At 38.4% G+C, this 15,890-nt stretch overlaps 1 protein-coding gene across 2 annotated transcripts; it reads right to left on the reverse strand.

The window, feature by feature from the left end:
* Window positions 1-4,109: 4,109 nt before the first annotated feature.
* On the reverse strand, window positions 4,110-13,793 carry LOC135676532 (synaptotagmin-5-like). 2 transcript variants are annotated; one of them, XM_065187833.1, is made up of 13 exons: window positions 13,570-13,793; window positions 12,376-12,456; window positions 12,216-12,266; window positions 11,961-12,081; window positions 11,153-11,274; window positions 7,514-7,615; window positions 7,363-7,437; window positions 7,147-7,226; window positions 6,913-7,063; window positions 6,607-6,837; window positions 4,742-5,041; window positions 4,549-4,662; window positions 4,110-4,472 (listed from the first exon to the last, which is right to left on the reverse strand). In XM_065187833.1, the coding sequence occupies exons 1-13, from the start codon at window positions 13,672-13,674 to the stop codon at window positions 4,326-4,328; spliced, it is 1,680 nt and encodes a 559-aa protein (XP_065043905.1). In that variant the 5' UTR covers window positions 13,675-13,793; the 3' UTR covers window positions 4,110-4,325. The 2 variants fall into 2 exon arrangements, with proteins under 2 accessions (XP_065043905.1, XP_065043895.1); XM_065187823.1 differs by having other exon boundaries at window positions 12,352-12,456; window positions 13,570-13,792.
* Between the last annotated feature and the right edge of the window lie 2,097 nt (window positions 13,794-15,890).

The raw sequence follows: 15,890 nt of genomic DNA on the forward strand, positions 1-15,890 counted from the left end.
TCTTGAATATACTTTCTTTGTGATAGGAAGAGACCTGAAGATGTAAATGTTGCTTCCACTCCCAGAAAGTAGCTTAAAGTTCCTAGATCTTTGAGGGAGAATCGATCGGCCAAGTGCTTTAGAAATGCCTGAGTTTTCAAAGGATCATTTCCTGTGACAATAATATCATCCACATATACTAAAAGATATATTATGCTTCCATTGTGCTAGCAAATGAATAACGAGGTATCAGGCTTTGAATTGATGAAGCCAATTGAGGTCAAAAACGAGCCAAGCTCGTTATACCAAGCCCTTGGAGCTTGACGAAGGCCATAAATAGCTTTTTGAAGTTTGCAGACATGCCTCGGATATTGAGGATGAACGAAACCAGGAGGTTGTTACATAAAGACATCTTCAGTAAGTGACCCCTGTAAAAAGGCATTGTTAACATCCAATCCAATTGTCGTATGTGCCAGCCCTTTGAGATAGCCAAACTCAGGATAAGACGGATTGTTGTGGGTTTAACAACGGGACTAAATGTCTCTGTGAAGTCGACACCAGGTCGTTGATGAAACCCTTTGGCGACTAGACGTGCTTTGTATCTGGCAACGGATCCGTCTGGGTTCCGCTTAATTCGAAAGACCCATTTACACCCGATGATATTTTGTGTGTGATGAAAGGGTACTAAGGTCCATGTAGAGTTATGGAGGAGAGCATCATATTCGTCACACATGGCTTTACGCCAGTGAGAAGATTTTTGAGCTTGAGTGATTGTAGTAGGTTCACTGGCCTCAGTGGAGGAATAGAGGGAGTGAGAAGCTGTTGAACTGGAGTAATAGTAGTATGTGAATCTTGAGAGTAAGGATTGGACGGTGTCATTGGAGGTTCGTGTGATGAGATCGGAGGGATATTCCAGTGATGTATGTTTATCGGAGTAGTTTGCATGGTAGGATTATTTTGAAAAGGAAAGACAGACTCCTCAAAGATAACATGACGTGATATAAAGACCTTTTTAGTTTGGGGTTCATAGCATCGAAAAACATTATGTTCAAGAGAGTAGCCTATAAAAGTGCAAGGCTTAGATCGTGGTGTTAGCTTATGTGACGCATAGGGACGGAGCCATGGATAACATAAACAGCCAAAAACTCTGAGTTTATGAAGGTTTGGAAGTTTGTGGAATAATTTTTCAAATGGTGACTGGTATTGTAAGACTGGAGTGAGCATACGATTAATGAGATAAACTGCAGTTTGAAAAGCTACTGACCAAAAAGATGGTGGCATGGATGCTTGATGTAGAAGGGAGAGACCAGTTTCAACGATATGCCGATGTTTGCGTTTGGCAGAACCAACCAATTGGGGAGTATGTGGGGGTGACTTGAGGTGTTGTATACCACAAGCAGAGAGATAGGATGTGAGGGCTTGATATTCGCCTCCACCATCAGAGTAAACTGTTTTAATGGAAGATTGAAAAAAATTCTCGACCAACTTTCGAAAGTTAGTAAATACAGTAGAAACATCAGACTTATGATGGAGAGGATATAACCATGTGTACTTAGTAAAATAATCTACAAAAATGACATAAAAACGAAACTTGTCAAAAGAAGGAATTGGGGCAGGGCCCCACACGTCGGTATAAATGATTTCAAATGGTTTAGAGCAAGAAATGGAGGTTGTCCCAAAAGGCAGTTTATTACTTTTATTGCAAAGACAAGCATCACAATGATTAATAGTGCTATTGATTTTCAAGGTAGGAAGAGAATAACGAGAAAGTAATTTTTGCTGAATAAAAGGGGAGGGATGACCAAGACGACGATGCCATACATCAACCGGAGCTGCGATTGAGGAGTGAGCAGTAGGAAGGGTAATTTGTGAAGTGGATGGCCACTCATAAATGTTGTCTTTGTTCTGGCCCTGGACCAAGGATGCCCCCGTGCTCAAATCCTTGACAAGAAAAAAGTTAGGAAAGAATTCAATTGATGTATTATTTTGTTTACAGAATTGAGAAATGGAAATGAGGTTTCTTTTAATGTTAGGTGCACACAAAACATCATCGAGTGTAAAGGTTGTGGTAAGTGAACTAAGCGTTGAGGAACCAGAATGAGTAATAGGAATTCTTTTACCGTCACCGATGATGATATCTTCATTTCCGTCATAGTTGTTGTGGATGGACAAGTTTTGAAGATCAGAGGTGATGTGATGAGAGGCGCCCGAATCCACAATCCAATTAGGTTGAGTAGGAGTTGGAGTAGCCATGAAATTCGCCTGAGGCCACTGTGATGGAGTAGGGAGTCTGGGACGAGACCGACAGACTTTCGCGGAGTGTCCAACTTTATCACATAGTTGGCAAACAACTCGTTGGCGGCCTGTGAAGTCAGGACGCGACGACTGAGTACTATGAAAGTTACCACCTTGATATGGGTAAGGAAGGTTTGGTCTGGGCCCCATAAGGCTAGGAGGCAGCTTAGCCAAATCGTTGTTGACGTGCTTATTGTACTGGTTACTCTTCCTCTTGGATTTTTGATTGACCTGAGCTGTAATAGGTGGTCCGGGCAACTTATCATCACGCTTCAAGTACGTCTCATAGTCGATCAACTTATCATAAAGTTCTTCGAATGATATTGGTGAGTCACGTGCCCGAAGTGCTGCTGTCAGTTCTTTGTACTCGCCTCCTAAGCCATTGAGGGTATGGATTAGGACTTCTTCATCGCTGAGAGAATGACCTATCAAAGCTAAATCATCGATGATAACTTTGATATTTTGTAGATAATCAGCAATAGTACTTCCCTCTTGTTTCATTTTCATCAGATTGGAGAGAAGTCCGAGCATGCGAGTACGCGAGCGATTTGCCAAAGTTATTTGTAATTTGCACCATGCTTCTGCAGCAGTCGTACATGAGGATATCAGCGGGGCAATGGATCCAGCAACGGAAGCTTGAATAGCTTGGAGGATGAGGCGATCTTGACGTAACCATAGTTGGTGGGTTGGATTTGGCACTGGATTGGGTTCGCCTGGGATGTTGATCATTTCAGGTGGACACTGGAGAGAACCATCAACGTAACCTAAGAGATCATAGCCAAATAAAAGATTAGAAAGTTGTGCCCGCCAAGATGCGTAGTTGTCGCCTTTGGATAATTTGAAGGGAATGAGTGCTGCAGCATTGATGGTGATAAGACTTTGAGAAGTGCTCAGAGTCCCTGCAAAAATAGGGACAGGAATATCGGAAGAGAAAAATGAAGACATCCCAGATATTTTGTGGCGGGTCAAGTGATCTTTATAGAAGATGTAAAGATATAGGAGGAAGGGAGGAGGAGAAAAGCAGATCGATGCGCTGCAGAGTAGGCTGCAGCGCGATGAACTGCAGAGAAGGCTGCAGCGTGATGAACTGCAGTGATGGGCGAGCAATCTGCAGCAAGAAAGGCAGCGATGGCTGTGGCGGGAGGTAGATGATGAAGACGTCAGATGTAGAAGAGTAGCTGTATGCAATGCCGAAGAGGGCTGCTGCTTCTTCCAGAGGCACTGGTAGGCTGCAGCGATTCAGAGTGCAGGAGAGATTGTTGCAGCGAGGTGGAAGAAATCTCTGCAGCTTGCAACGATTTCTGCAGCGATGCTGGAGAAATCTGCAAGGTTGGAGATAGTTGCAGTAATGCAGTATTGGAGTTTGGTGGCCGGAAGAGCAGCGGAGTTTTCAGCGGAAGACTTCGGTTGGCAAGGGAGCAGCAGCCGGCGGTAGAAACAAAGGCCGTGACTATGCTTCCTTTAGGATCTGATATTAGCAGCCGCAAGTGCTGCAGTAGGCTGCAGCGAATGGCTACGATTGAGGGGCGGAGGCGTCGCCACGAGAGGGATGGTTGAACTCCGAAGAAGAGGGCTTGCTCTAGGTAAACTGCTCTGATACCATGATAGAAATTAAGCGAAGAAGATTGAAAGATAGAAATTGTAGAAGAAACTATGAAATGTATAAGATATAATTGCCTATACATTTTGATAGTGAGTTCTTGACAGCCATTTATACACACTCAGTAGGGAGGTTATAGCATGGAGGATTTTTCTCAACTGCTGAGAGATTTCCTCAACTGCCTTGAGGAAATCTTATCCCGGAAAGTCATTAAGGATTGCTGAGGGCGCCACCAAAGCTTAAACTGATCAGCCTTTGTTTTGGGAAACAGCGAAACTGACCCATCTTTGTTAGGGTGGTAATTTTACACGCAACGCTAGCAAACTATGGCCTCATTTTACAATAAAACCAACTGAATTTTATTCAACGCCCCGATCTCCATGGCAAAAAAGGACCCATAGGAAGACCAAAACATTAGGTAGCAAAGAGAGAGAGACCCATCCCATCCTCCTCAACAGTCCCGATATATGGGTTGTGGTGCCCACTTCAGATACAGTTGGAGCGTTGCAGATGTAGTCCCTTCTAAAGGAAATCTGTCTCTGACCTCCCCTTCCATTATAACCCTTGTGAGCGTCATGATGCATCGCCCCATATAGTCCTACGACAGTAAATGATATTTATATTTGTTATACATCAAAATTCTCAATGCATCATCGCCAAAGAACATAGCGCACCTTCCCAAATGTATCATGGTCCCAAACTTCCAATATAAGCATATCGTGCAGACCATCTTCAACAACAAGGTCAAAGGTCTGATTCCAGATTGGATTCAAGCTTCCATTTACTACCTGCAAAGAACTTACGGTCTCATGTTTGGTGAACAGAGAATGAGGTGTTGCAGAACTTTCATGAGCGTCAGGAAGCTACCCTTGTTTTGTTCCTTGTATCGGTTTTTTTCATGCGAATCACCACGAAGGGATCTGCCTTTCCCATAACATCCATCACAGGCAACTCCTCGGCAGAGATGACCGTCACAGAAAGCACTCCTCTTACTATGACCTCCTTTTTCCGTTTAGTTGCTGTCCGGTCTATGCTTGCAGCTTCAGTTGCATTTCTGCTACCTTTAAGAATCTTCTCCAAAGAAGTCATGGACAAGTTTTGACTAGCAAAGGGATTAGTAAACTCATTCTCCATCCCGTAAGGACAATATAGCAGCTCCAGGTGCACCTGATGTAATAAAACAAAGAATGGATAACTTGGAACACTGCCAGAGATCCTAGTTGGCTTACATGACATCTCTTTAATATACATATCAACGGACAAACATATATGAAGAGTTCAAAATCATAGTGTTTACCATGCTGCTTGATGATGTCAATCATGTCAATATATATGCATTTAAAATGTGAGTGCAGATGAAGAGATTAAGAATCTAATGGAATATGTAAAATCTAGCCAAATGACCACGTTTCAAAATATCGATTAGAAGTTCACAATATCAGGAAGGCATCAAAGATCACCACCGATAGCACCATCCTAGTCTTTTCTGTCGATGTGAGTCAGCACCACAACCCAAAAAGAGAAAAACATATCATGAACCATATTGACAGGCCCAGGAAAAAAGAAAAAAAAATCATGGAAGAACATAACTCAAGAAGATTAGATGGTTGACTCTACACTAACATAACTTAAAATTGAAAACACTGATCCTTTCCATGTTCCTTTAAGTGTGGAAGAAGTGATCATGGAGAAGAAAGTATATGAGGTCACCTTGCCTTCCCCGACCATGATGTCTGAACACCAAAATTTGTCTTAGAAACTTTCTTAGTTGAGACACCCAAGAGAAGAAGGGGGAAAAAAACAAACAGGTGGGAAGGCCATATGAGATGCACAAGGAGCAGTGTGTCCCACATTGTTGCTAGTCATGTGTGCTTCCATTACATACAAGTATATAACATACGTTTAAACTAGAAAAACAGATCATCCACTACAAGAAATTACAATATTAACAATCTTAGAGTAGATAATATGTAATCTTCCAAAAATATGCCACAAGACAATGAACAGGTCAATGCCAGTTCCTAGCCTAGGCACCTTTCACAACAGAAGTGACCAGTTGGCTGTAAAAAAATAACTCAAATAACCAAAAGCAACCTCCTAAGCATGGAAAGAGCAACTGAGCTAATAAAGGGATAGGGAGAGAGACTAGGAAGAAGAATCAGTGAATTTTGAGCTAAGAAACATGCAAGGCAAAAGTCAGTCACTCTTCCTAGGACTTCCTCTCATCATATGCAGGCCAAAAGATCATGTGTCACTAGACCACCCAGTTCGATTAGATGAAAAACATAACAATATCATTTCAAAGGTATTGACATCTTTTTGTGTTCACCTGCCCTAACATTTTTATAGCATGATTAACACATTCGACCTAAACTAGAACCAACAGGACGGGACAGGACAGGACAGGACAAGGGGAGAAGGTAAGTATTGTAACTCCCTAGAGTTGTTCCTTGGCACACTGTCCTTGATATGAACCTTACCGTCCTATACTCAAGCTTGTTGTTCCTTCTTCTGGATTTCTTCCAGGTAGAAGATTTTCTAAAGTTGCTATCAGTCAAATGTACTTCAATGGCCAAAAAGGCCAGCAGGATTATAGGAGAATCCTCTTGCCTAAACTTATCATGATTTGAGCTATAAAATCTCTGGCCATATTCTTGAGCTTCCTCGATCATGAACTGGAAGGAAGAACAGAAAAGAAAAAAAAAGTAACATCTTATAATGTGCAAGCTAACCTGGCCACGATCCTTCTTGTCTCTCTGCACTTCCAAATCTTTGACAAGTTTCAACCACACATCTTTAACTTTTCCAGGCTGAAGATCCTTTAACTTTACTTGAGCACAACCAATAAATTCAGGAGGTTGTAACCCTTCATCATCATATATCTTTACTGTCAAATTCTGAGTGGTTGCATCTTCCACAATAAACTCAAAGTGTTCATTCCAGATAGGATTTAAATCATTGTTCTGCAAGGAATAGAAAGTTAAATCAAGAAAAATAAAATATTCATTAAACAAAATGAAATCTCCATGTAAACTTACAATAGTTTTGCTAGTCTTCATTCTGTCCTGCAATGGGCGTATATATAACACAGCGAAGGGATCGGATTTCCCTATCACATCCTTATTTGTCAAATCACTTGCTTGCACAAGCTTTACTTCCAGTATACCAACAGGTTTCAGTTCTAGGTCACTGAGCAAAAATATAGTAGTCATTGATATTACATCACAGATGAGACTGTCTGTTATCATGAAACAAATAAGAATATAATATACCTGTAATCTCCAGGTAAAATGGAAATAATTTTACGTACTGGCCATGTTATTGAATCCTCAATAGCATCACGAATTGTTCCCTGCACAATTATAAACTTCTCCAATTAGAAAGATTATGTAATTAAAAGTTTAGGACTGACCCACTTTGTATTTTTTCTTTCTTTCTCCCCTTTTTTGGATAAAAGAGGTGGTGTGCTGGGTTGGAGATTTCCAAACCTCAAGTACATTGGAAATACCAGGAAGAGATGATATGTCGCCACCAACCACCTTGAGTGTAAAATCAAGCTTTTTCTACAGTTAAAACATCTGTGATAAGTTACATAACCACAGAAAAAGGGGTAAAAATTAAGCTTTTTAAAAAATATACCTTCTCTCTTAAAGAATAAGAAACAGCCCCAAAACAAGGAAACTCTTGCACCAATGGTTTAAAAATCAAACGGAATACCCCTGTAAAGCCAATGTTTTTCACCTAGTTTGAGAAATTAAATAAGAACATAGTCAGTTTTGTTAGGATCAATACGGCACTAAGAGGGGGGGGTGAATTAGTGCAGCGATAAAAATTACAGTTGCGATTCCAAATCTTTCCGAGTTGATAAAAATGTAACGAAGAAATCGTATCCAGAAGATGTTGACTTGAAGTAAATGAACAATGCGGAGTGTAGCTAAGTAATGAAAGTAAGCAATAAAGAAAGAACACACCGGATTTATCGTGGTTCGGTCGTTGTGACCTACGTCCACTTCCGATTCCTCCTCTGTCGAGGTCATCGACATCTACTAATGGTCTTCCTTCAATAGACGAAGACCAATCACCTTCTTACAACACTTTCTCCTTTTTCGAGTTTAGGAGGCAACTCTTACAAACCTCACACCTCATTTGAATGATCACAAGACTTAGAAAGGGAGGAGGAGGCCACTTAGTACTTTTATAATACTTTCACACCCCAACACTTTTAAGATTTTTGTTTACACTTTGTTGCTCTCTTATGTTGAAAAGAGTGGGGTATTTATAGGCCCCAATAGCCTCAAAATTGGAGCCAAAAAATGTCATCCCAGATTTCCGGAGTACTGACGGTACCACCGCCATTATTGGGCGATACCACCGCCCAGTCTGGCGGTACTACCACTTGACGGAGCCTTGGAGACTGGGATCTAGCAGTACCACCGCGTGATAGTATTAACTGTCGGCGGTACCACCGCTCAGACCACCTAGGAGGCTGAACCTCAAGCAGTTCTACCGCCCACCCTGGGTGGTGCCATCGCTTGGCATGGCTCCAAGTGGCCTAGTGGACCATCCATCCGACCCAACTCAATCCCGTTTTGGGCCCAATTGGCCCCTAATTGAGTTAGTAGGATTTCTCCTAAACCTAACTCAAATTAAGACCTAACTAAATCAATTAAGGCTAAATTAATTACAATCAAGCAATCTAGTTGTCCGGCACGTCAACTGTTCATCTAAACTCCCGGCGAAACTTCCGGCGCACTGCCGATGAACTCCCGACAAGCTTCAGGCCAACTTCCGGCACATCATTCAGATATTCGGCGTATTGCCCGATCCTCAGTATATTGACTCTTACAACATCCGTTCTCAGCGCAAACTTTGATTCTTCCAACCCGATGTTCGATCTTTGACTCTGGCCCAACGTTCGATTCTACTATAATTGTTTTGCCTTTTTCCACGTAGTTAGTCCTGCATCACTTATCTCAACACATGGATTAGATCATTAATTTATCAATTGATTTCATCATCAAAATCTAAGATTCAACAAGTTTAAGGCTATGTAACAATGGAAACTCTTTTAACCTTCTCTTTTCACAATTAATCAATTTTTAGGTCTCAAAAGAAGCAAGGATTTTATCAAACAAATGAGAGATGATCCTGTTTGGTGTCTACAATATAAGAGCATTCCTAACTGCAGGGATTTTTTTATTAATTCTATTGAATGATGGTGTGCATCAGCAAAATAATATTGGAAAGAACTTGCAACTTATGCTCTCTAAATTGTATTTCCATATGTAACCAAAATGCCTATATGCAGAATTTTAGGCCACTTGCAACTTGAAAGCCACCCCTCCTACCATACTTTTGACCAAAGCCACTCCTTCTGACCATACTCACTGCTGCCATCTCTTATTATGACAGTCACACTTATTTGTGCAGCAATTTTTTTCAATGAATTTTTAGTTACATTTAACCACAATAGCGTTAAAAGCTTACAATGGCTCAGCACCTTGAGCGAGTACAAAATGAGTACTTAGAGAAATTCTATTGCATTTTAGGAAGATTAATCAGTTTCAAAGACTTGGAGAAATAAAGAACACAAACAATCAACGTGGTCCAAATGTTCCAACTAAGATAATTCAAACACTCAATGAAAACAACTTTCTTACTGGTGTTGCATCTGCTGTTGGATGCATAATGTGACTTCATGCAGATATGAGTTTCCAGACATGGGCATGACTCACAGTGCTTGGTCAAAAGCTGAGCTTTCTAACCCGAGGCATGCCAATCACTATGATGTAGCTGTCAACAGTACCATGGTGTAGGCTATGCCAGCATAAACATTACTCAAAAGGTGCCTCAAATATAGAGGTGAGTGCAAGAACATAACTAGCACAACCACAGCACATCAGAGAAGAAGCTAAAGGTGGTGTATCCACATATACAGTGACCAGGACATGCAGGATTTGAACTTAATAACATGGCCAGACAATAAACCAGAAAAAACATGGAAAAGAACAATATTACACGGTCCTGCATAAGCTGTCACATTGCAACATCTCCTACTGTATATACCCTGTTCTTGCCAGGCATGGCAAATGCTATCTGTGTTTATTGTCTGAAAAAAAAACTAATATTGTGGTAATCGCCCAATGCTTCAGATTTCAAATCTGTGAAGGATTATTTGTAACTACATTAAATATCAAAAAACATTTAAAATGAAAAAGAATATCACTTAGGTCTACAATACCATCTGAGACAGCCTTATACCATATGGTATAAGACTTGAAACCATTTGTGCCACTCGATAAAGGACTTGTACCAAACAATAAAATTTTTAATTTTCAGCATTTTTTCCAGGCTTTCCCCTAAACTCAGTACATAACAGCATACTAACACACTAAGACTAGGTACGGCTCGGACCCATAGTGGTCTGGACCATGACCAATACACTCTGTACCAAAATTAAAATACTTGCATTTAACAATATGTTTTTGTGACCATATGAAATGAAACATGCAGGCAAAATATGAGATCAAATAGCAAAACAACAACAAAAACAATGCCGTAAATTCCCAACTATTAAATAGCAAAAGAAGTACAAAAAAGAAAAGTTATCAGGATTATTGTGTAGAAAACTGGTAGTTGTTAAAATTTAGAACCTTATATAGCAAGATGCACTCACTCATCCAGACATCAATCTGGATGGTGTCGCTATCTCTAACATGGATTTTAATTATTTATCTAAATGCTACAAGAATTCAACATACAACATAATCTCTTTCTAATTAAATGAGCTCACTATTAAGCTCCATTCAAGACTGAACCTCCATTGAGGATTTTAGAGAACCCTATGATTGGCTTTCAACCCACAATCAACTGTAAATATCAAATTGCAAACCTCAAAGCAAACTTGTACAAAAGAGTTATTTTTATTAAAACTCACAAAGGTAGTTTGCATACAGAAATATTATATTAGAGGATTTTAGTCTATGCTCATGCATCTAGCAGCAACACTCAAAGTTTTCGCTAAACTATTGGAACTGTTTAAAAGAAGGGAAGTGATGAATCAAGTATCAGAAGCAGCATCAATTTCAAATTAACAATAAACCTTAGAGCCAATACATAATATCTTCTACAAGATTTTTTTTCACAAAAAAAAAATATATTAGGATTTAAGAAGCTTTAAGTGCAACCCTACGTTTTGCATTGTGGAGCGTGTATCATCTCAAAGGGACCATAGAGCCAATAAAGGGCATCTGGTGCAAAAAATATTATCTGTATTACCTGTACAGGAAGTGCCACACCAAGTCTAGTTCGAATATCAAGTATAATACTTGGATTGCCATCCCACTGCAACTCCAACTCCATTGTAATCCCAGATTTATCTTCCTCGATGATTGAAACACCTAGAAAAATTATTTACATCTTTATGGTGATTAATTGTAAAGGTTAAGACAACTCTCTTGTAGAATAGTCAGTTGCAGAGGATATCAACTTTAAAATTTTAAATTTCCATCAATATCCATCTCAACACCTTTCGGACAGATACCACACTGCTATACCAGTGTTTTCTCAAAACAATAAAAATAAAACAATACTGACCAATACTAAGCCATATAATCTGGTACCAATCCTTGTCGAACCAATAAATACTGATTGGTATGTACGATCCAACCAGCATTTTAAACCTTGATCATTAAACCACAATGTGGCTAGTAAAATTAGGAAAAATAGGGCATTAAGCCATGTGCCCTATCTTTATTCTGGTACAAGTTATTTTATTAACAAAAACATTTATAATAAAATAGAAAGTAAAAAGGAAAACAATTAAAACAATAAAAGCAAAGAGCAAATTAAATATAATCATATGTTTTTTAAAAAAACAATAGGATGGTATGTTTTGTAGAAACCAGGTAATTAAGCACATATCAAAAAATCAAGTGCCTTGAAAATTTTCTATGAGGTTCGTATTACCTTTGAAATTTTATGCTGGAATGTCAGAAGAATTAATAGTTTAGTGCATAAAATTGAATAGGAGCAAGACATGGGTCAAAGAGTCTCAATTGCTATATATGCCAAAAATATTTCTCACCTGTAAATTGTGGAGCAACGGTTCCCAGAGTCAGCTTCGAAAACTTCAGAGAAGCTAAGATGGCTGGTTTATATTGTTCTAGTACTGGCTCAACAGAATTTCTTATCAGCTCGGATGCTGCCTGTAGCAATTGTATTGCAAACTCAACCAACTCCTTAATATGACACTAGCAGTTTGAATGACATAAAATTTCCTATCATGGAATGATATACATGAACTTGGTAAGTTCATGTATTAATGGAGGCAAAAGAGCACCTCATTAACATAAGGCCAAATCTTGGTAAGTTCAAGGTTGAGCCATTTCAGCTGTAAGAATAACAAGATCAAAATCAATATATATATGGAGAAAGGGGAGCCATTAAAAGCTCAGTAGGAGGTAAAAGTAACTAAACTTCTGACGCTGGGAAAATACAACCCATGAAGGGTAAAATTCAGCTGGCAGAAGTTTCTGTGAATCTTCAATTGTCATTCTTGCGAAAGCCACTACAGAAGCAGCCTGTAACAAGAAATTTCACATTCAGTTCAGTTATGAGTACCTCAAAGCAAGGTACAGCGTCAATTGAAATATTTATCCACTGAACAAACCACTATTCAATGATATAGTTGCATGGTTAAAACAGATAACGCCATTATTACTGAATTCTAGATCTAATAATGTTATCTAACACATTTACAAATTTTCTCCTAATCCAAGCATGCAGTTAAAGTATTTGGCTGATTAAGATTATAAATTTTCCACCCAATTCCTTTTCCTGGTCTCATTTTTCATCCATCTTTAACAAATCAGTAAAATTTTAAATATCCAAAGCATCTAAATGCAATTTGTCAAACACAAATACAGTAAAAGTTTTTCTTGGAACACAAATAGCTAGGAATAAAAAAGGTAAGAAATATGTTAGAACCATTTAATTATTAGAAGAAACATTAGGTACTGAGAGTCGAGAAAATATACCCTTCCTTTCTCCAGCAAGTAAAGAAAAAAAGAGAACAAGGTTCAGATGTTCGCTTCGTTAACACAAGAAACAACTGACTCTACTAAGATTATAAAACTTTATGGTCAGGTCCTAGGCCGGATCGAGCTAGGGTAATTTGGAAATGAAAATAGCAATCAGCTTCAAGGGCACAACAAAGCAAGAAGAACCTCGTCTCAAATGCCCACCTTGATTAAACTTAAAAATGCAAGACATGTTCGGACCACATCCGATTTTTACTTTGTAATTTTTATTTTTCTTGTAGTCTTTCAACATATTCTTGGGAAAGAAAGAACGAATAAGAATATGCCCAAACCCTAGATTACATGAAGCTATCAAAATGCTCCTAAGATATCTAATTTCAGCTTAAGTTGGATGGGTAGATCAAAGTATCAAACCATAATTCAATGTGACCCATTCCTTAATTTCTCGTCGTAGTTCTAGTTTCCATGGTCGGGGGATCTACCGTCCCACCAACAGTAAGATATGCATTGATGATTAAAGTGGGCATGATTCTTCGCAGCAGCAACTAATCAGGGGAACAATGCACTGGCAAGAACGCAGCGACAATTCCACGGAAGCACGTAAAAGCACACCAGGCATCGAACCAACGCAAGGGGAGGGGGAACGAGGAGTACCAGCTGTCCTCGGCTCTTGGATCGAGCGTTCTCCCAGCGGACGAAGACCATGACGAGCCCGACGCCGACGACGACTCCCAGGAGGAGGCCGACGACGAATCCCATGGGGCGGGCGGGCCAGCCGGAGGAGCTCTCGGCTGCACGTCTCCAATCAGGGGAGGTGGGGGAGGGATTTGGATTTCCTGACTAAGAGTTTCTCCTCCGTGGATTAAGGAAACGAAGCGAAGAGAGCGGGAATCGCTTCGGCTTCGCGAGAGCGGGATACATTTAATTTATGGGGGCTGCCCGTTTCGGATGCCTTGTTCGTTTCGTGGCATCAAGGGAAACGTTACTTGCGCCCAAGGGCGTTCGGGTGTTCTCATGTCAAGAACTGCCACCTCAGCAGCCTAGTTGTCTTTGTTCGTTTCGTCGCGACAAGGGAACGTTCGTTGCGCCCGAGAGCGTTCGGGTGTTCTGTCACGGATCTAAGACGGCTCGAGAACTGCCACCTCAGCAGACTTGGTGTCGACGCGAGATTTCAATGGCTGCGACGTCTAGTGACTGTCACGTGATGGATGGGACTGGGACTGTTTTTGGATTTAAATCCGTTTGCTTTGTTTAGGAGTTTATTTAAATTATTAAATGAAGAAATCCTCTCCTTTGAGCGTTTTATTTACAAAATCCAAAAATAATAAATTTATCTCGTAAAAGTTTCATTCACATATGCATCCACGCTTAGGATATATATATATATATATACGCCGTACGCATTTATCTTTTGTTTTTTTTTTTGGTCGAAAATTTATTCGTTCTCAAATTGATTAATATGAATGAGAGAATCAATCATATGACGTCGGCTTTTCCACGTGGGTGGTGGTCTCGCTGATTAGGTCGGGTCCGTCGCTGTCTCCGTCAAAGACATGGCAATCAATTCATTGCCTGATAATTTTAAATTGTCTATTGGAGTAATTATGGACTGAATTTTTCAATTTTTTTATTTTAATTTTTATCTTAGAAGATTGCTATTTGGTAATCCTTTTGTTATTTACAACATACTATTTGTAACCCCTATAAAAATAATAAAATATAATTTTATTATTTATAACTCCTTGATTACTATTTTTTTCCCTTTATTTTCTTTTCTACTACCCCTTAATATCACTAGTTGCTCTGTTACATAATATATTTTTTTTTTATTTTTTATTTTTTAATATAAATTTAATAATTTTATATTAAAAAATTAATGTTAGAAATCTAATTGTGAATCTTTGAATTTTGATATAATTTGTGAAAGTTTTCATGATAAGTTAGTGGAAGAGAAAAAAAAATAAAATGAAAAAGTAAAAAAATAATCAAATTAGAAATTGAAGGAGAAGTATTATTTTTAGCTTGAGGATTTTGGACTAATTCATCATCATTTGGATTAATCTTTTCTCTTTTTGATAGCATTAATCTCGATTGAGTTGTAAACTCTGAAATTTTAATATTTCTAATCTATCTACCTTCTTTCAATTATAATTTTTTTATACAAAGCTTAAAATTGAGCAAACTTTTTTTTTTTAAATGAAAACCAGACTCTTATATCCTTATGACAATACCTCAAATGATTTGGAGTACAAATTCCTATCTAAACATCTCTTCTAATTGATCTAGTAAATTCTATTAAATAGAGATAAAATTACTTGACCTCTTTACCTTATATCGATTATAGTATTTTGTACAAAAACTTTGAATCAAGCCAAATCTCTTTCTTTTTTTTTTTTTAAATTGAGACTCTTGCATCTTTCTTTCATCATCTTATTTGAATGATTTGGTGTAAAAATACTTATCCAAATATTTATTTTAACTGACTCCTTGAATTATATTAAACATAGATAAGATGATTCTGGTCTATCCGGACTCAATTCCTTATTTTTTTTTATTACTTACTCTAATTTATATAAAATTTATTTTATTTAAAAATAGACTCTTATATCTTTCTAACAATGTCTTAACTTAAATAAATTAGAGCACAATTGCCTATAGTGATTCTTTATCTCTGATTTCTCCTTATTTATGAATGATTAGTAAAATTTTATCTTTCTTTCAATAGCATCAATTTGAGTTATAAACTTGTAATGCTGGAATTTTAAAATTTATAACCTATCTGCTTGTTTCGACTATAAAATTATGTATAAAACTTGTAATTAAGCAAACTCTTTTTCGTTAGAAACTAGACTCTTATGTCTTTATGAAATATCTTATTTAAATAATTTGAAGTAAAAAATCCTATCCAAACATCTCTTTTAATTAAACTATTGAATTCTATCGAAGGGAGAGAAAATGACTTGTCCTCTCCATCT

Source organism: Musa acuminata, chromosome BXJ1-1, assembly GCF_036884655.1.
Source record: "Musa acuminata AAA Group cultivar baxijiao chromosome BXJ1-1, Cavendish_Baxijiao_AAA, whole genome shotgun sequence".
Classification (NCBI taxonomy): Eukaryota; Viridiplantae; Streptophyta; class Magnoliopsida; order Zingiberales; family Musaceae; genus Musa; species Musa acuminata.

What these genes read in the sequence shown, in the direction of transcription:
- LOC135676532 (XM_065187823.1), bottom strand. Translation starts at nt 13,674, where the DNA reads ATGGGATTCGTCGTCGGCCTCCTCCTGGGAGTCGTCGTCGGCGTCGGG. An exon ending in GTGTGGCACTTCCTGTACAG is followed by an intron (nt 7,616 to 11,152) that starts GTAATACAGATA and finishes TTCTCAAACTAG; the next exon opens with GTGAAAAACATTGGCTTTAC. An exon ending in TGAAGACTAGCAAAACTATT is followed by an intron (nt 6,838 to 6,912) that starts GTAAGTTTACAT and finishes TATTCCTTGCAG; the next exon opens with AACAATGATTTAAATCCTAT.